The sequence below is a fragment of the Perissodus microlepis genome, chromosome 16, assembly GCF_051167445.1.
Source record: "Perissodus microlepis isolate ML-2025 ecotype Zambia chromosome 16, ASM5116744v1, whole genome shotgun sequence".
NCBI lineage: Eukaryota > Metazoa > Chordata > Actinopteri > Cichliformes > Cichlidae > Perissodus > Perissodus microlepis.
The window spans coordinates 959,510-979,402 of NC_140476.1; the positions used below are offsets into that span (position 1 = coordinate 959,510).

The 19,893-nt window shown below is 42.0% G+C and overlaps 3 protein-coding genes across 4 annotated transcripts; all 3 read right to left on the minus strand.

The window, feature by feature from the left end:
* Positions 1–53: 53 nt before the first annotated feature.
* Positions 54–3,166, minus strand: LOC146370149 (uncharacterized). The gene is made up of 6 exons (XM_084908966.1): positions 3,097–3,166; positions 2,818–2,980; positions 2,414–2,502; positions 2,128–2,300; positions 1,787–1,964; positions 54–1,423 (listed from the first exon to the last, which is right to left on the minus strand). Exons 1-6 carry the CDS (start codon positions 3,164–3,166, stop codon positions 1,287–1,289), a joined length of 810 nt encoding a protein of 269 aa, XP_084765092.1. The 3' UTR covers positions 54–1,286.
* On the minus strand, positions 2,841–11,151 carry LOC146370150 (uncharacterized). Its single transcript, XM_084908972.1, has 3 exons — positions 11,084–11,151; positions 3,027–8,219; positions 2,841–2,929 (listed from the first exon to the last, which is right to left on the minus strand). Exons 1-2 carry the CDS (start codon positions 11,149–11,151, stop codon positions 6,320–6,322), a joined length of 1,968 nt encoding a protein of 655 aa, XP_084765098.1. The 3' UTR covers positions 2,841–2,929; positions 3,027–6,319.
* Positions 10,651–16,460, minus strand: LOC146370151 (uncharacterized). 2 transcript variants are annotated; one of them, XM_084954477.1, is made up of 3 exons: positions 14,301–16,460; positions 13,859–13,994; positions 10,651–13,583 (listed from the first exon to the last, which is right to left on the minus strand). In XM_084954477.1, exons 2-3 carry the CDS (start codon positions 13,970–13,972, stop codon positions 12,831–12,833), a joined length of 867 nt encoding a protein of 288 aa, XP_084810603.1. In that variant the 5' UTR covers positions 13,973–13,994; positions 14,301–16,460; the 3' UTR covers positions 10,651–12,830. The 2 variants fall into 2 exon arrangements, with proteins under 2 accessions (XP_084810603.1, XP_084810602.1); XM_084954476.1 differs by having other exon boundaries at positions 13,859–16,460.
* Positions 16,461–19,893: the final 3,433 nt, after the last annotated feature.

Here is a 19,893-nt window from a genome sequence, read left to right on the forward strand (position 1 = left end):
CACCTCAAACATTTAGTAAACAATTAAGCAAATACAAGTAATCTGCAATAAGATAAGAGATAAGATAAGATAAAACTTTATTAATCCCTCGGGTGGGTTCCTCTGGGAAATTCTGTTTCCAAAAGCACAGCACCGACAGAAGTTACAGTTACAGAATATTATTTTTATATATATATATATATATACACACACACACACACACACACATACACACATATATAAATACAGAGACATATATAAATAAAATATACGAAGGGGATAAATAGAATAAATAGGAATAAAAATAAAAAAACAAGTGAATTGCACATTTCAAGTATTGAGGTCTATTGCACCATTGACTATTAACAAAAGTATTGCACAAAAGGTATTGCACAAAAGGTATTGCACAGTGAGGTGAAGAGGCACTACAGCTTAGTTGTTCCCCCCTCCTTTGTCCTCCTGTTTCCCCTCCCTCTCCCCTCCAGAGAGGAGTAAATTACAGGTAGTAATAAAATAAACTACTAACTCTTTTACGCTACGTCCACACCTACACGGGTATTTTTGAACACGCAGCTGTTTCGTCCACGTAAACGGCGTTTCGAATCAGCGAAAACGGAGATTTTTTAAAACTCCTTTTTTGCGTTTACGTGTGGACGAGGAATACAGAGTTCATCACGCAACATCAAAGGTATCCCAGATAACAAGGAAACATTGAAACAATGTTGAGTCAATATCAGGCGATGTCATTGAATCAACGTTGAAGTGTGACGTTGACCTAACGTCACTCTTGCACCCTTTTTTAATGTTGAAACAACGTCAGGTTTTGATGTTGAATCAATGTTGAAACATGACATTGATTCAACGTTATATTTTCTAATACTGTTGACATTGAAACAATGTCAGATTCTGATATTGAAACACTGTTGAGCTATGGTGTTGATTTTCCACCTTTCGCACAGTTGCTTTTTATTAAAACAACAGTTAAATCATGACTGGAAATCTACCTTTCTTTATAGGTATTTTAACCAATACTAAACTACTGCATGTTTCCATCAATACTTAAACCACCTAAACACATAATTGTACTTATTCCTCAAATTGGACACCCTTTATAAAAAAAACAAACAAATGTCTCACAATGTATCATGTCAATATTAATATCCTAAAATAAGAAAGCATTGCATGTGATGTAACAGAGAAAAAAAATAAACAAAAAAAGTTCAATAGGCATGCTTCGTTTGCTAAACACTTTATCAAAAGACAGTTTCCTATTTACATTTATATGTTTCACAGAAGTTTGTAATTTTTTACTCTGGGATGGGGATGCATGATGTGCGTCCTGCACCACCCAAACGATCTGGGGCGTATCGGAGCCATTTCTGCACTGCTTGTGCAAAGACAAACTCGGACATAGAGTTTGCTCCTAACTGCTGCGTCAGGCCATCTAGGACACACACAAACAAAAAAAGTGAATTAGAGCACATGAATAAGCTCTTGTTAACTGTCTTCAGCGGGGAGAAAGTATGTAAACTCCTAGGCTGATAAACATGAAAGTCACCAGGCGTAAATCTGCAAACTGCTGCATTTGATTCCCAAAGAGCTATGAGCGGAAAAAGTGATAAGTCTTAGCATGGTGTGCCGTGTATCCTTTAAAACAAAATAAACATGGGGTCCTCGGGCTGTACAAACTACAACCCGAGGACTAAACAAGCCAAAGACCAAAGACTCCATCTCCAGATTAACCGGACATGAAAGTCTTGTTATTAAGAAAGACAAAGTAATATAGCAAAAAAACGGTAAAACTTACCAAATATGCATTTGCAGAGCGCTGTATCTTTAAATGCCATTTTTTGCTTTGTCTGGTCCTTGGTTTTTTCCCCTGCCCAGTTTAGTACCGAGGCCAGCTCTTTTGTAATGGCATAAGCCATTACACAGCGGACTCGCACCTCCAGTGTGGTCCCTCCAATCAAGGAAAAGCATCTCACCTATAGACACATTTTAAGAGATGGAATTAGCGTGTCTCATGTCTTAAATGTGTATGCAAGTGCTTGTGTGTTTAATCAACAGGCCGTTGTTATGTATTTAAATCACATCTGACAGCTATTACACTTTATAGTTACAAAGTGTACATAACCTTTATATACTTACCATTGCCTTATTTGCCTCTTGTGATTGAAGAGCTGCCTCTGCATTGTTTAGCTCCTCAATGTTGTGCAAGGGCAAATCCAGAGGCAGAACCCCAGCATCTACCGATTCATTGCAGCCGGTATTGCGGATGGCTCTGACCTCCTCACAGAGTTCGTTAACAGCTCTCGTCAGGTCTGACAGAAAAAGATAATTTCTTTTTAAGTATTTAAGAATACAGACAACTTGTCAAAAGTTTCCTTGTGTCACACACAGGTATGTACAAAGACACTAGACAGTATTTTATTACCTGGTATTTTCACTCGAGGGGCCTGGGGAAACCGTTTTTTTGTGGGCTGCTCATCCTCTGAGTCACTATATGTGTACAGGGGATTTGGTCTAAAGAAAAAAAGTTGAAAACGGTCATAAGTAATTACAAATGTGCTTTTGGAATATTTTTTCCTAAAGTTACAGTTTGATTTATAACAACACACACAGGAAACGGAGATGTGCAAGAAGGTACAGTATACAAGGAATTTTTGAAGTGCACAAGTGTACACGGCTTTGCATTTATAAAAAGTTTACAAGCTTCCACTTTTTGGACTATATTATGTGGTGATATTGCAGTATGCAAGCACCACAGATATGTATAAAAGACAAGATCATAAATTCTTAGCAATCACAGATATGTTTGTGAAATAAAAAAAGTTTTACTTGTGCTTTCTTTTATGACTGGTCTGAGTTTCAGCTTCGGACTGAAGGTCAGACGTATCACAGTGTTCAATTAGATATTTCTGGAGACTGCGTTCTGCTTCGTGAAATGTGTCTGGAAGTACAAACACAATGTATGGCCAGACATAAATTAGGACACGAAAAACTTGTTATTGTTACATTTATACAACACCAATCCAGATGATACCCACCATGGCTTATTAGAAGTCGGACTGGTGTATAGGTGAGCCATGTTGCACCAGGATGAACTCTCCTCTTTACTGCAGCGTGGATCCTGAATGTGTCTCACGGAGGATATGGAGGCCATGACAATTTCTCCCCATTTATCCATGAACTAGGGACTATTTCTGTACCACCAGTGCTGAACTGCACAATGCACCAGTCTTTCATTTTTTTTTTTAAATTTGGAGTCCTTTTTTGCCCTGTCTAGGATAAACAGGAAACAGATAATTACAATATATTTCATAGTCACTACAAAACTTGATCTATTGATAGAACTAAATAATAAATAATAGCTTAAAATGTATATAGGCAACAATTACAAGCAAACCCGATAAAACAAACTCTTTTTTTTTTTTTTTAACATACAACTGCGTGTGTATATGTAAGCATTTAAACACTGAAGATAATAAAATTAACAGTATTTTGTCTAAGTCTGCCATTGTAGGAATTCATGGCACCGAGACAAAAACTTGGCGCACAGTGTGGCGTCAAAATAGGCGCACACCTTTGACGCTGCGTTTTCTCCGTCTTCCTCGTCCACACGTAAATGCTAAAACGGAGTTTTCGAAAATATCCACCCTGGCAGGTGTCTTTAAAAATCTCAGTTTTCAGTTAACGACAACGCAGTTTACGTGTGGACAAAAGGTGCAAACGCAAGGTAGGTGAGCGTGCAGCGTAAAGTTACGTGAGCGTGCAACGTAAAGTTTGAATTGAGTGCGAATCGAAGCGGGTGCTCTCCAATCATTAAAAGTAACAAAGTCATTGAACACATTTATACAGTTACCTTTACGTTTATCAATCATATATCACAGATTTACAATTTTTTGTAGTGCTAAAAAGCAACTACAGAGCGAAAGTCTGGGTCAAGCGCCGAGGCGACGGCAAGAACAAAGGAACCCTCGAAGCGTTAAAGCTAGCTTTGTAAGGGAATATAACGGAAAAGTATGAAACGAAAATGTTTTCTTTGTTGATAGACTTTGTTCGCAGTGCAATTTATTTGTTGCCGGATTGTAAGATGAAAGTAGACACAATTTCGGGCTCCCACATTTTGTCCGAAACTTTACATTAACAAGTTTGTTTGTTTGTTGTTTGGAAATAACGAATAGAACAAAAGTCATTCATTCTTACCTTATACTAATCGTGGCAGACCAGTGCAGTGCATGAACTGATGCCTTCTCGGTCAATTCCGCTGAGAGTAAATCTAATGTCCCGCTCTACTGTACAAGACAATGGTTACCTGGAGGGATGTACCACTGTGAGAGGGGTGCTATGGAATAGTCCAAGTGGTAGCAGCTTTAATTTCCCGCTCAACCATAAATCGATGGTTTTTCAACGTGATTGTTGTCACCTTGTCAACTATAAATAGATCAACAATCAGCGATGACAGAACAACAGTGAATCAATGTTATTTCAATGTCAGTGTCAGGTTTCATCAGTATTTCAATGTTGTTTCAACATTGGTTTTGTGTTGACATTTCAATCCCGACGATTCTGATGGTTCAGATGGAAAATCAACATCTGTTCAATGTCTCCTTGCTATCTGGGATGTGCCTTTTTTCACGTCACGCTGTGCGCCACGTTATTGTTTACATGGGATGAATTGCAGAATGACAGATAGAGACACAATACTGTTAATCTGACTATCTGCCGGTTTTACAGGCAGTTACTGTCCCTCCATTTACAAAGGCAGAGGCGTCACGGTGTGATTATTTTACTGTAGTTGTTTTTTTCCTGTGTAATAATATTCAACATTGCTGTCAATACATTTTTCAAAAAATGCCTCTCTGTGCAAAATGGGTTTAAAAACATAAACAGCTGTGGGATCCTGTTTGTCCGTGATTTGAACCGGGGAACAAATCGTGGCAGGATCAGCCTGATGTTATTTGTATCCCGCTGTAACTTTACTGTATAAAGAGCAAACATCTCCAAAATGTCAGGAGTAGTTAGTCATTACAACAAGTATTTGTGAACTAAAAATCAAGAATGTGGGATCCTGTTTGTCTGTGATTTAAACAGCCCAGCGCTGCTCCTGATGAAGGGAAACCCAATTCTGCAGGGAGACCTACCTCGGCACTTGTGCAGGTGAAACCAAAGGGAAGATTTGCTTCACCATATTTTCTATTCTCTGGCTTAGAATGAAGTTGGTTTGGAAACATATTCAGCGATGCTTCATCTCCTGCTTTGCGTTTGTGTGGACGCCCGTGCTAGTACACCCTGGACAGGTTGCCAGTCTGGTTGCCAGTCTGTCACAGGGCCAACACACAGGGACAGACAACCATTCGCACTCACATTCACACCTATGGGCAATTTAGATTAATCAATTAACCTATCTCCAATAAGTGGGTGTCTTTGGACAGTGGGAGGAAGCCGGAGTACCCGGCAAGAACCCACGCAAACACGGGGAGAACATGCAAACTCCACACAGAAAGATCCCGGCCTGATGGTAGAAGTGAACTCAGGACCTTCTTGCTGTGAGGCAACAGTGCTAACCACCGTGCCGCCCCACTCTTAAATCCTACTGCTTATTCCTGCGTCTTTTGGGATCTTACAAAGCTTCAAACGACGCGTCGACTATTAAATCAGTCGTCGACGATTTTGATTGCCGACGTAATCGTGACTAGTCGAGGCAGCCCTAGTATGCACGCTGTCCTCAACACCCATACTGAAACTGTCACAGTTCCAACGTCAGTAGGAAACACAGCCAGATAAACTTTTCAGGACAAACGAGACACAAAAGGAATTTTACTGGAAAGCAAAGATTGTTTCAGGATCTACAAGTTTAAAAGATTAAACCAGCAGCTTCAGGGAAGGTGACACAGATGCCTGTGAGAAGAACACCACTAAACCACTTCATACTGGGAGCTGAGGGATCAGGAGCACGGCTCATACCCAGGAAAATATGATTTTAACCCCATCCTGCAACAACACAAGTAACAGTGAAGAAAAGAAAACTTGTGCATTTTCATCTCATGTCCCAATTACAATTTAGATGTGAGAAAATAGGTTTTAAGATCAGGTGTAGAGGTCAGTTTGTTTTATAAATGATTTAGATCATTTCATTACAGATCATGAAACTAAAATAGACTTTGTCAAAGGAGCTTGCAAAGAAAAGCATCTGGACTTCTTTAAGTTTACTTGAAGACGTTTCACCTCTCATCCGAGAAGCTTCTTCAGTTCTAAGGTCAAATGGTGGAGAGTCCCAGATATAAACCTAGTGGGAGTATCCCCCCACAGAGGGACAAAAGGACCCCCTGATGATCTTCTAATCGCCTGAGCCAAGGTGTGAAACTGGGTGTGGGTCCCAATCAGCCAGAGTTTCGGGTGTGTTCATTGTGAAACCTGGCCCCACCTTATCATGCGAATTAATGAGGTCAGATGGCCCAGGATGTGAGTGGGCGTTAAGGCGTCTGGGAAGGGATCTCAAAACTGGATTATAGATGGCAGAGAGTTGGTGTCGTAAACCCCCGCCTCTGTTCAAAGATGGTCGCTCACAGTGGACATAGATGGCTTCTTTCACTCCTCTTTCAAACCATCTGTCCTCTCTGTCCAAAATGTGAACATTGGCATCCTCGAAAGAGTGTCCTTTATCCTTAAGATGCAGATGGACTGCTGAGTCTTGTCCTGTGGAGGTGGCTCTTCTGTGTTGTGCCATGCACTTGTGAAGTGGCTGTTTGGTCTCTCCAATGTAGAGGTCTGGGCATTCCTCGCTGCACTGTACAGCATACACCACATTGTTAAGTCTGTGTTTTGGCATTTTGTCTTTCGGGTGAACCAGTTTTTGTCTGAGCGTGTTGCTGGGTCTGAAATGCACCGGGATGTCATGCTTGGAGAAAACTCTCCTAAGTTTTTCTGATACACCGGCTACATAGGGGATGACAATGTTGTTGCGTCTGTCCTTCTTATCCTCCCTCGTTGGTGTCTGGTCTTCTTTTCTGTGCCTCTTTGCTGACTTTAAGAACGCCCATTTAGGATAGCCGCACGTTTTGAGTGCTTCCTTTACATGTGTGTGTTCCTTCTTTTTTCCTTCAGGCTTAGAGGGAACATGTTCTGCCCGGTGGTGTAGGGTCCTAATTACTCCAAGTTTGTGTTCCAAAGGGTGATGGGAGTCAAAGAGGAGGTACTGGTCCGTGTGTGTGGGCTTCCGGTAAACTTCGATGTTGAGTTTGCCGTTCTCTTCAATGTGCACAGCGCAGTCCAGGAAAGGCAAACAGTTGTCCTTTGTGTCTTCCCTGGTGAACTTGATGTTTTTATCCACAGCGTTAATGTGCGCAGTGAAGGATTCCACTTCTTGTGTCTTGATTTTGACCCAGGTGTCGTCCACATATCTGTACCAGTGGCTGGGTACTCTTCCTTTGAAAGAGCCAAGAGCCTTCCTTTCCACTTCCTCCATGTAAAGGTTGGCTACAATAGGTGACACGGGGGAGCCCATGGCACAGCCATGTTTTTGTCTGTAAAAGCCTTCGTTGTATTTGAAATATGTAGTGGTGAGGCAGAGGTCTAACAGTGTGCAAATCTGATCGGGTGTGAAGTTGGTCCTGTCCTCCAAGGAGCTGTCTTCTTGTAGTCGTTTTCTGACAGTCTCCACGGCCTCCGTGGTGGGTATGCAAGTGAAGAGAGAGACTACATCAAAGGACACCATGGTTTCATCTGGATCCAGGGTAAGTTTCTGGACCTTGTCGGTGAAGTCGGTGGAGTTCTTGATGTGGTGTGGGGTGTTCCCCACAAGAGGAGCAAGGATGGTAGCAAGGTGTTTAGCAATGTTATAAGTGGCTGAGTTTATGCTACTGACTATGGGTCTGAGTGGGACAGCTTCCTTGTGGATTTTAGGAAGTCCGTAGATGCAGGGTATGGCATCCCCTGGGTAAAGGCGGTGATATGTAAGGCGGTCAATAATTTTGTCCTTTTCAAAGTCTTGAAGGCAAACTATAACTTTCTTTTTGTAGCTGCTTGTGGGGTCTCGCTTTAAGGCTTCGTAGGTATTGTTGTCACTGAGGAGAGTAGTGATCTTTGTATGGTAATCTGTAGTGTTTAGGACCACGGTGCATCTTCCCTTATCAGCTGGTAAAACAGTGACAACATCACTGTTGTCAACGCTGTGGATAAAAACATCAAATTCACCAGGGAAGACACAAAGGACAACTGTTTGCCTTTCCTGGACTGCGCTGTGCACATTGAAGAGAACGGCAAACTCAACATCGAAGTTTACCGGAAGCCCACACACACGGACCAGTACCTCCTCTTTGACTCCCATCACCCTTTGGAACACAAACTTGGAGTAATTAGGACCCTACACCACCGGGCAGAACATGTTCCCTCTAAGCCTGAAGGAAAAAAGAAGGAACACACACATGTAAAGGAAGCACTCAAAACGTGCGGCTATCCTAAATGGGCGTTCTTAAAGTCAGCAAAGAGGCACAGAAAAGAAGACCAGACACCAACGAGGGAGGATAAGAAGGACAGACGCAACAACATTGTCATCCCCTATGTAGCCGGTGTATCAGAAAAACTTAGGAGAGTTTTCTCCAAGAATGACATCCCGGTGCATTTCAGACCCAGCAACACGCTCAGACAAAAACTGGTTCACCCGAAAGACAAAACGCCAAAACACAGACTTAACAATGTGGTGTGTGCTGTACAGTGCAGCGAGGAATGCCCAGACCTCTACATTGGAGAGACCAAACAGCCACTTCACAAGCGCATGGCACAACACAGAAGAGCCACCTCCACAGGACAAGACTCAGCAGTCCATCTGCATCTTAAGGATAAAGGACACTCTTTCGAGGATGCCAATGTTCACATTTTGGACAGAGAGGACAGATGGTTTGAAAGAGGAGTGAAAGAAGCCATCTATGTCCACTGTGAGCGACCATCTTTGAACAGAGGCGGGGGTTTACGACACCAACTCTCTGCCATCTATAATCCAGTTTTGAGATCCCTTCCCAGACGCCTTAACGCCCACTCACATCCTGGGCCATCTGACCTCAGGAATTCGCATGATAAGGTGGGGCCAGGTTTCACAATGAACACACCCGAAACTCTGGCTGATTGGGACCCACACCCAGTTTCACACCTTGGCTCAGGCGATTAGAAGATCATCAGGGGGTCCTTTTGTCCCTCTGTGGGGGGATACTCCCACTAGGTTTATATCTGGGACTCTCCACCATTTGACCTTAGAACTGAAGAAGCTTCTCGGATGAGAGGTGAAACGTCTTCAAGTAAACTTAAAGAAGTCCAGATGCTTTTCTTTGCAAGCTCCTTTGACTACGATGACCTGGATGACTGAGAACCTTCACAGACATAAAATAGACTTTGTTTAAGAGAGTGAAGAAGAAACACCGAGTGCATCATGGGAATCCCCGGCAGCCTACGTCTATGGACTACTTGCACAATCACTTCCGCGTTCTATGTAGTCCTGCCCCAGTGCTTCCGGTGTGGTTAAACCATGGCAACGTTCTACACTCGCTGCCTACAAGAGCTCCCAAAATTGAACATCACTGATGTTCATCGGATTTGCAGAGTGACAACTACCCCCGCCAGCAAATTAGATAAAGGATTTAAGTTATATGCTGCATCATATATACACAACTACGAAGGTAAGAAAACGTAAATTAACCGACAAAGAAACGCTAGCTAGCGTCAAATGCAAACGCTACGTTACTCCGCTATGTCCTTCATTTGATGTCAATTCTCTATATTACATGTTTTATTAAACGGTATTTTATGTAGTCCGAAACTATAGTTGAGGTTTTCTTAACTAATGTCACTTTTGTTGTTAGACACTGCTATAATAGCGTTAGGTAGTTGGCTAACTAAGGAGGTAGTTAACTACCTAATGCTACTCTTGCTAAGTGTAAAATATATATGTTTAAGACGTGCTGACATGAGTAATACAGAAATAATGCTAATGGTACTTGTATCTTTATTCAGTGTCTAATAAAGACAGGTTGTCAGGGGAGGTCGGTGTGAGAGCCTTGTGCTACAGGTCAATGAGGAAGAGTGAGGCACCACACAGACTAAGTGTAGGCAGGAAGCTGTGTAAAGTTGTTAATCCCCGTTCAGTGGGGTTCAGTTCATTTAAGCATTAGTTAAGTTCATTCCTAAAGGCCCATCAACTTGAATGTTTTCCTTGTCTCCCTGCTTTATCACTCCTAATTTGACTAGTCAGTTAGTTAAATCAACGTGTGTTTGGGTGATCAGAAACATTTGACACCAAGTTAATACTGCAAATATACACAATCAAAGTTATTACAGTTATCAAGGATGGTTAAGTTGTTTTAATAGGGAGAGACAGAAACACTAAGCATTCAGGAGGGTAAGCCTGTAGGGGTCAGTAACCATAACACTGAACTATGTTCCTGTTCGGCTCTTCCATGAAGATGTTACATTTTTAAATTTTTGTTCTTTCTTCTTAGATTAAGCTTCTGGATTCATCGCTGGTGATACTGACACATAGTCAGTGCTCCTGTGTGGCAGGCGCTGTTATGTGCAATCACACAGTGGCACTGCTCTTCCAAATGTAGCCGGTCTGGCCTTAACTCTTATTGCCGTTAGTTCTCTGCGTTGTGTTGTGCGAATGACCAGAGGAGTCAGCTCTCACTTTGCCAGCTGGGCGGATTTATTCTCCCAGAACTGTTTAAAATAAAAACAAAACAGTACAGCAACTTCACTTTACTGGACTTCTGCATGAACACCTCTCCTCAGCGGGGCCTCTACGCGACTGAGGTGCAACATGACAACAAATCCAATTACCAAATAATACTGCTAAAATGTATTTATATTCATATATAACAAAAGAAAATGCACTGCATCGTGAACATATAGTGACAATTACCTCATCAACAAAATTATACTTTAGGGAGACTTCATTTACCAGTGGCAATTTTACATATTTACAGTAAGTTGAAACAGTGAACATGAATCACAAACAAACAGAAGATATAACCAGTTCACATGACACAAAAATAAAAGAGGGAGCTCACATACCTGTTTAAAATAAAAACAAAACAGTACAGCAACTTCACTTTACTGGACTTCTGCATGAACACCTTCAAGGGAGAGAGAAGGATAGCGGACCACATGAGAAGCCACGTGCATGCTCCTATGCTCTCATCTGAGATTGGCTAACTAGCATGTTACAATAAAGTGCTGTACTTGGCAGAAAAACAATAATTCACACTAAAACATCAAACAGAACTGTGAGACAAAATGCACAAAGGGAACGAGCAGTGTTTGAATTACTTTTTAGTTACTTTAACTGTGTTTATTCGCTCTGTAACTGAAAACACGCTCACCTCTCCTCAGCGGGGCCTCTACACGACTGAGAAAAATAGCGCGCAGCTACAGGAAGTGACTTCGTGGGAAGTCAAAGGTCATATAAACAAAATAAAAGCTCCCAAAATATAAATACAGAAAATAAACATATATAAATAAACACATATACATAACCAATACTGACAAAGCAAGATAACACTGCAGGATGGATCTTTGGTGAAATATAAATTATTTTTTAATACACCCGTTACACAAACAGCACACTACTCACAACTCAGAGTGCCGGTTGTCCCCCCTGTGCATAGCTGCACGGAATCTGAACAGCAATGGCACAAGCCACGGACAGTGGTAATTTAAATGAGGTTAAAGTTTTTGAATTAGTCCATGTTTACATATGAACAGCAACACTATCCATAGTAAATGTGTCTTCTGTTAGGGTGTGAAGCCAGGACCCATCAACTCCATGATCTTCACTAAGCCGGTACCAAATAGGATGGCCCAGACTGGAGTACGGTAATTAGATTTGTAAAATTTGGTTTCATGTGTTACAAATGTATGTTGCTATTTGTTCATACATACATGTGTCAGAATAGGTATTAATTTACATACAACATTACACTTTCTGAAGACTGCTAACTCAGTCATGTACATATACATCCCAGTCTCTAACTTATGCACCACTGTTTTACACCTTTTAGTTTTTAGTTTAGTTGTTGTTCAACTGCTCATCAGTGGGATGCAGTGGTGTGACTTTGTTGTGTGGGCACAAGAGGACTACCTAGTGCAAAGAATATACATGGATACAGATGTGCACAATGCAATCAGAGAAAAGGCAGACTATTTCTTTTTTTACATATATATGCCAAGATACCTGTGTTTGGAAAAATGAACAGTGAAAACATAGCAAAAAGAAAAACAGATCCTTCAGGCTGGCTGGAACAAAATAACTGATGTTTTATTTGCAATGTATTTCATGAATTATTTTGTTGTTACATGTTACTTTTATGTGAAATCAATAAACTGTTATTTAAGCAATGGCATCAATTTCATTTTTTAAAAACACACATTAAAACATTGAATTTGTGTAGAATTTATTTACATAGTATTTAAAACTCCATGCCTAGCATACTGATATACATTTAGACAATAACACAACTGAATGAAGAAAATGACAAATGGTATTTTTGATGTTACAAAAGCACAATGTCACTTATGATTTTAAAACGATTTAGTGATTTACTTTATAATTGTGATAAACAATTTTGTTGAATCTGAATAGTAATATAGTAGTATAATTAAACAGTATTATTAACATTCAACATTTGCAATGAATTTGAATTATCAATAACTGAAACTCAACTATCAGCACTCAAGTGCCAGTTCTGTAATCAAGTATTGTCAGCTGAGAAGGAAGAAATGCAACTGTAGTGGCCTCAGCTGCAGGTCATTTTCCATAAGTTACTTGTACTGGCACTGGTGTCTTGGGAAAAATCCATCTTGTCTCACTTAACCCATTTTTTAACTAATGCTGTGTTCTGGTAATTTGACAGCATACATGCTACTGCAAACAGTTGGTTGATATTGTAAACATGTGACATGGTAATGATGCTATCAAAAAGTTTGTTCTGTTTGATCCTCCTAATGACTCGCTCCACATGCACCCTGAATCTGGCTATGGCCTGCGTCTCCTTAACCTGGTATGCTGGCATCTGCTTCTGCTTAGATAGAAAAGGTGGGCAGTACACTTTGCATTTACAACAATCGGTGATTAGGAAGCCCTTATCTACCATCACAGCCATGTCTTCAGTCAACTTCTCAGCAATGCCTGATTGTTTGAATAGTTCCTTGTCACTAACCGAACCAGCATACAGATTAGAGATGAATGTCACTGGACCATGTGGAGCTATGCCAACCAGGGCTTTCATCGTACAGTGGGATTTGTACGAAGAGTACATTTCACTTTGGAGAAGTGGTGAGGATGGTGTCTGACACCGCAGCTCTGTACAGTCAAGGATCATCTGGGTGTCTGAGAAATCTTTGAATTCCTCAGGGAGGTAAGCTTGCACTTCTTCACGTGTAAGCCAAATGCATTGAGACCGCAGTGCAGTGGCAAGAAAATTTGTCCATGTTGCAATAATGCGGCTCACTGTGGACTGGTGTATGTTAAATCGGTGTGCCAGGTCCCTCTCCTTCAAACCAACTGACAGGAAAACCAGGAAAAGAAAAAACTCGTCAATTGGCTGTAGCAGCTGCCTCTGGAAGGTGAAAACAAAAGGGAAAATGTTAGTCCTTAAGCTATGAACTAGTAAAATTATGCTTTTCTTGGCTAAATGTTTTGTAATGGTTATGCATACCATACTGTACCATGGGGTAAACAATGAGGTGCTGTAGTACACAGTATGTAAAGGATACTGAGTCTAGCATACATACACAGGTGTATGTATGCTATTGTACATTATGTAATGTTATTGTACATAAATACAATAACATTACACCTCTAGTTCTAACTACCAACAAACCCATAACCTACCGTTGATGTTCGTGCAGGTGTCAACACTTCTTCGTTCTGATTGGCAGCTGACTTGGCTCTTGAAACCCGGATCATTTTATAGATGCAAGGCTCAATCAAAAACCAAAATGCCATCAAATGATCATAGCTTGGAAATCTATTCACGAGAGAGACATACATCGTGTCAATCATTAATTAACATCCAACATTGGCATAAAAATAATGTAAACTCTGACAAATATGCTAATGGTATGCTGTATAAAATAGTCTGATTAAGAGTCTATTTGGTGTTGTATTTTACCTGTAGCATTAGGATATGGTTTAAATACTAAAGCACCTACATGAAACATACAATCAGCAGAGAAAAAGTAAATATCTATTTTGTTTTCATTAAGACTGGAAACACTTGAAATTTAACCTTGGTATATTTTAAACAGTCAGCTTGAATAGAACTTAGGTGTACCTGGTATAGAATCGGATGTCAGTGTCGGAGCCAGCAAAACACTGTAACCCAAATTCTCGCTGGACACTCCTGTATTTCCTTTCTCAGAGTCTCCACGTCTTTGGACAGGTCTTCTGCAGCTGATGCAGATATGTCCAATGCAGACGGCTCAGGGACTGAGCAGTAGTCATGATCTCTTGTAAGACTGTGCTCTTCTTGATCGTCAGCAGGAACTAGTTCAGGGCGTCGCTCCGTTCTCTCCCAAACACTAAGCCGCGGTGGTTCAACTTTATAGCCATTCCACAAGTGTTGGTACAGCACCTTTAATAAGCCGCCTTCGACCATCGAGGGTTGTTGGCTCTATGAGTTGATCACTGGCAGACTGGCAGACCCTGGTGTGAGAGGTAATCGTGAAATGATCCCGGCGTATGTATACCAGCCATTGTCTTCTCAAGTCGGAATGGGTCGGAACGCCATGAAAACTTAGTATGCCGTTAAATTTGGCTGAAGCCGAACAAAGTGGGACACAGCAATGCTCGGAGTATTTCTTCTCCTGTTTTTGAAAATGTTCTGTTTTAAATACTTTCCTTTTTATACTCATTCTGAAGCGACATTAGCATAGCTATCGACAGATAAACAAACATACCGGAAACGCCCAAGCGGTAGTATTTGGAAACGGAAATACGTCACATGCCCTAGTGCAAGTAGTCCATTGCAGCATAACTAAGGGAGGATTCAGGGGCTGTCTCCCAATTCAGGGTCTGCAGCCTTAAAGTACGGACTTCAAGGCCAATTACGTCACAGCGGCGCGCCGAAGGCTGTCCCAATTCAAAGGCTGCTCGAAATGCGGCCCTGAAATGCGTCCTTCATTTCCCTGAATTTTAAGGCTGTGGCAGTGTAGACTTCGTGGCCCAACATATCCCAGAATGCATAGCGCGGCGATGGGTGTGGATAAATTTGCAGAAAAAAACGGCGGATGAGGGGCGGCCGAAGAGTACACTTTAAGTACTGAATATTATGTCACTTATTTATGTGCAAATGTTTAATAACGAAGAACATTAAACATTCCTGTTGGCCACATGTCGGCAAAGTTATGTGACATTAGTGAAGTTTGTACTAACTTGGTTTTAAAGCCTTTACTTCAAAAGCCGTTCAATAGCTGAGCTTAATCTTACAGAGAATGATCAAAGCTCATGTAGAAACAAACAAATGAACAAAAGATTTTCTCCTTGATTTCTGTCAAACAAAGCTATGACACGTTTCCAGTGGTTAGTATCATGGTTGCTAGGCAACCTGGGCAGCGCAACGGAGGCTTTTTTTTTTTTTTTTTTTAACTTTATTGACAAACAACAGTATCAGCGCAACGGAGGCTAGACCGTCCCATTACACAAGCCTCGCACTTCCGGCCTTAGCGGTCTTGGAGTACGCGGCCCTTGAGGATCGTTGAGGCTGCGTACTTTAAGGCTGCAGACCCTGAATTGGGAGACAGCCAAGGTCACCTGGTCCAGCCCTAACTATATGCTTTAGCACAAAGGAAAGTTTGAAGCCTAATCTTGAAAGTAGAGATAGTGTCTGTCTCCTGAATCCAAACTGGAAGCTGGTTCCACAGAAGAGGGGCCTGAAAACTGAAGGCTCTGCCTCCATCTTAAAGGAACGAGAGAACAACTCTTTTGCTCAGTGTGATTGTTTTTAATGTCGCTCTTAAGGATCTGTTATTGTGTATTTTTCAGATGTTTGTATGAAATATTGTATTTGTTTTAAATGTTATATGTGGTACGTGTATATTTGACGTGATGCCAGGTGTTGTAAAGACTCACCTTTCAGCACACTCACTTCACCACATGCACCTTGTTTCTTTTCCTCACCTTTGATTGGGTGTGGTGTTTGCCCTTGATTGCACTCACCTACAGCTCACTCTTCGCTCACACATGGGGCAGCAGCTGAGGTGAGTTTCTGTTGGAGTCTCCTGAGTTCATGTGTTATCTTGAGTTATTGAGTGACTTAAATCACACTTTATTTCCTTTCAGCGTTAGCACTCCATGTGTGTCTTTCCTTATTGATTCTGAGAATAAAAGGAGAACCCTTTAAAGGATTGATGACTGCTTATTCTCATTCTAATCAGATGAGCCCGTGATGGCAATGACTTAAAACTCTGAGCCTTTCTTCCTTCATAACTTCCGACCGGTGGCACTGACGTCACATCTTATGAAGACTCTAGAGCGGCTCTTCCTCAACCTCCTCCGACCACAGGTACAACATGCCCAGGACCCACTACAGTTCGCCTACAAGGCGGGTGTCGGAGTGGAGGATGCCATCCTGTACCTCCTGCATAGAGCCCACTCACACCTGGATGGGGGAAAAGGCACGGTCAGGATCCTGTTTCTTGACTTTTCCAGTGCCTTTAATACCATCCGGCCCTGTCTGCTTCAGGAAAAACTGAACAGGATGGAGGTGGACCCCTGCCTGGTCGCTTGGATCTCCGACTACCTCACCGACAGGCCACAGTACGTCAGGCTGAAGGACATCACGTCTGACACTGTGGTCAGCAGCACAGGAGCACCACAGGGAACTGTGCTGTCCCCTCTTCTCTTCACCCTGTACACCTCTGACTTCTGCTACAACTCTGAATTATGCCACATTCAGAAGTTTGCAGACGACACAGCCATCATGGGGTGTATCTGGGATGATCAGGAAGAGGAGTACAGAAGTCTGGTGAGGAACTTTGTCGCATGGAGTCACACAAACCACCTGCAACTCAACACCTCAAAGACCAAGGAACTGGTTGTGGACTTTGGGAGGTCCAGAGCAGGTCCACTGCCGGTTCAGATAGAGGGGGAGGAGGTGGTCAACAAGTACAAGTACCTCGGGCTGTGGGTGGACAACAAACTGGACTGGTCATGCAACACAGAGCACCTGTATAAAAAAGCCCAAAGCCGACTGTACTTCCTCAGGAGGCTGAGGTCTTTTAACATCTGCAGGAAGCTCCTGAGGATGTTTTACCAGTCGGTGGTTGCTGGAGTCCTTTTCTATGCTGTGGTGTGCTGGGGGAGCAGCACAGCAAAGAAGGACTCATCCAGGCTGGAAAAACTGATCAGGAAGGCTGGCTCTGTGGTCGGCATGAAGCTGGACACTCTGGTGACAGTGGCAGAGAAAAGGACACTAAAGAAACTGCTGGACATTATGGACAATGCTGGGCATCCTCTGCACACGGCCATAAACAACCAGAAGAGCCTGTTCAGTGACAGGTTGCTTCTCCCCAAGACAAGAACCAACAGACTTAAAAACTCCTTTGTCCCACACGCCATCAGACTGTTTAACTCCTCTCTGGAGGGGAGAGGGAGGGGAAACAGGAGGACAAAGGAGGGGGGAACAACTAAGCTGTAGTGCCTCTTCACCTCACTGTGCAATTACCTTTGTGCAATACTTTTTGTTAATAGTCAACGGTGCAATAGACTCCATACTTGAAATGTGCAATCCACTTGTATTTTTATTTTTATTTTATTCCTATTTATTCTATTTATCCCCTTTGTATATTTTTATCTATATATGTCTTTGTATTTATATATGTGTGTGTGTATATATATATATATATATATATATAATATTCTGTAACTCTATAACTTCTGTCGGTGCTGTGCTTATTTGGAACCGAATTTCCCAGAGGAACCCACCCGAGGGATTAATAAAGTTTTATCTTATCTTATCTTATCTTAACACCAGGACTCTGTTGGAAATGAGATTTTTTTTACCTGGATAAATAAACAACTAAAAAAAACTTCCTGTGCTGAAGTTCTGCATTTCTGTGTTTTCAACGAGGATGTGGTTAAAAGTGTTTGTTTTTTTGTCAGTAGCCTGTAAAAAAACATGTATGTGATGTGACAGCTGACCTTTAGTCTGAGAGCCGGACCAAAAGAACAGCCCGGCAGAATAAAACATCATCGAGATGCACAAAATAAATAAAGGAGGGTTCAAATGATTCATAAATGCAGCTGAAGTGTGCGAGCATGACACAAACATGTGTTTGCGTCCACACAGTGACTGATGGGAAAACAAGTTCAACTGGAGCGCCTCCTGCTGGCCTCAACAGCCCCTGCCCGTGTACAGGTAGGACTGGGGCCTCAGGGTGGCGCTACAGGGCTTTGAAATGAGGCCTGGCTGAGGAGTCGTCTTTGTATTCGAGCCATATGAACAGCTGAGCCCCCTCATTACATATTATATAATGCTTGATATTCTGCTGTGTCAGCTGTTCTTGGATGATCAAACTGTGGTTTATTGTAGTTTCATGTGTTTCATGGAACTCTGCTGAGCGTAAAGATTAGATTAGATGAAAGTTTATTAATCCCTCAGGTGGGTGGAACTTTAGTTTCCAGCAGCACAGCACCGACAGAAGTTGCATGTTACAGATGCAATAAAGGGGAATGAGAGTAAGGATTTAAGCATAAATATACCATATATACATATAACACATATATAAATGCAGAATATATAATATGGATAAATGGGAATACCAGTGGATTCCACATTTGAGTGAGTCACAGTGAAAAGGCACTACAGCTCAGTTGTTCCCGCCCTCCTTTGTCCCCCTGTATCCCCTCGCTTTCCCCCCCAGAGAGGAGTTAAACAGCTTGATGATGTGGGACAAAGGAGTTTTTCAACCACCAACTGGTCAAACATCCTCAGGAGCTTCCTGCAGATGTTAAAAGACCTCAGCCTCTGTTGGAGGTTGAAGACTCGTAGCGGCTCTCCAAGTTCAGCAGCACAGCCTTTAGCATCCTAGGACAGCGGTCCCCAACCCCCGGGCCTCGGACCGGTACCGGTCCGTGAGTCGTTTGGTACCGGGCCGCGAGAGTTGAGGCTCAGGTGTGAAATGTATAGTTTTCAGGGTGTAGCTGACGCTGAAATGTTTGTGTGGGTTGCCATGACAACACCAAAATGCATCTGAGATCGTTATTGTTTTCTATTTGTTTTCTTTATTTGCTACTCATGCTTGTGTACATTTGCAGTAGGAAAAGATAATCTATGAATCCAGTGATATATCCTTCTTATAAGAAATGTTTCTGTTAAAATATTATTGTGAAGTAGTCACTTCCTGTGAGTCGCGGGAACCGGAAGTTGTGCGCGGGAGAGACAAGACAGAACGGTAACACGGCGGACTTTTCGGAATGTACAACTTTTCTACTGCTGGTTTTACAAGGCGTACACGGTAAAAATCATTATGCTGTTATTTGTTTAACACTTGTGCACTTTGTGAAACGAAATAAGTGGCTGAGATGAATATCATATGTGCTATTGATATTATTTTACTTGTTTCTAGTTTTCACGGTGCTCCATGATTGTGAGAGGAATAAAAGAATTGTGGACATCAGTACGAAGCGTGGATTCTTTCGACCAGAGTAGTTACAGTGAAAACGTGTCCCAATCTATCTGGAGGCTTCGGTGTACAAAGCTCTTCTCATTCTGCAGCAAGCTACAGGTCTCGGTTTGCAACGCGCTTCTCCTCCTGCAGCAAGCTACAGGCTTCGGTGTGCAAAGCTCTTCTCATCCTGCAGCAAGCTACAGGTCTCGGTTGCTTCTCATCCTGCAGTGAGCTACAGGCTTCAGTGGACACGTTGCT

Excerpts from the sequence above, each read along its gene's own strand:
- LOC146370149 (XM_084908966.1), bottom strand. The coding sequence starts at position 3,166 with ATGGATAAATGGGGAGAAATTGTCATGGCCTCCATATCCTCCGTGAGA. Across the intron at positions 2,503-2,817 it reads AGTCATAAAAGAAAGCACAA|ACCAAATCCCCTGTACACAT; the intron begins GTAAAACTTTTT and ends TTTTTTCTTTAG. Across the intron at positions 1,965-2,127 it reads AAGAGGCAAATAAGGCAATG|GTGAGATGCTTTTCCTTGAT; the intron begins GTAAGTATATAA and ends ATGTGTCTATAG.
- LOC146370150 (XM_084908972.1), bottom strand. The coding sequence starts at position 11,151 with ATGCACGTGGCTTCTCATGTGGTCCGCTATCCTTCTCTCTCCCTTGAA. Across the intron at positions 8,220-11,083 it reads GGTGTTCATGCAGAAGTCCA|CGCAGTCCAGGAAAGGCAAA; the intron begins GTAAAGTGAAGT and ends CAATGTGCACAG.
- LOC146370151 (XM_084954476.1), bottom strand. The coding sequence starts at position 14,029 with ATGATTGACACGATGTATGTCTCTCTCGTGAATAGATTTCCAAGCTAT. Across the intron at positions 13,584-13,858 it reads CACCTGCACGAACATCAACG|AGGCAGCTGCTACAGCCAAT; the intron begins GTAGGTTATGGG and ends TTCACCTTCCAG.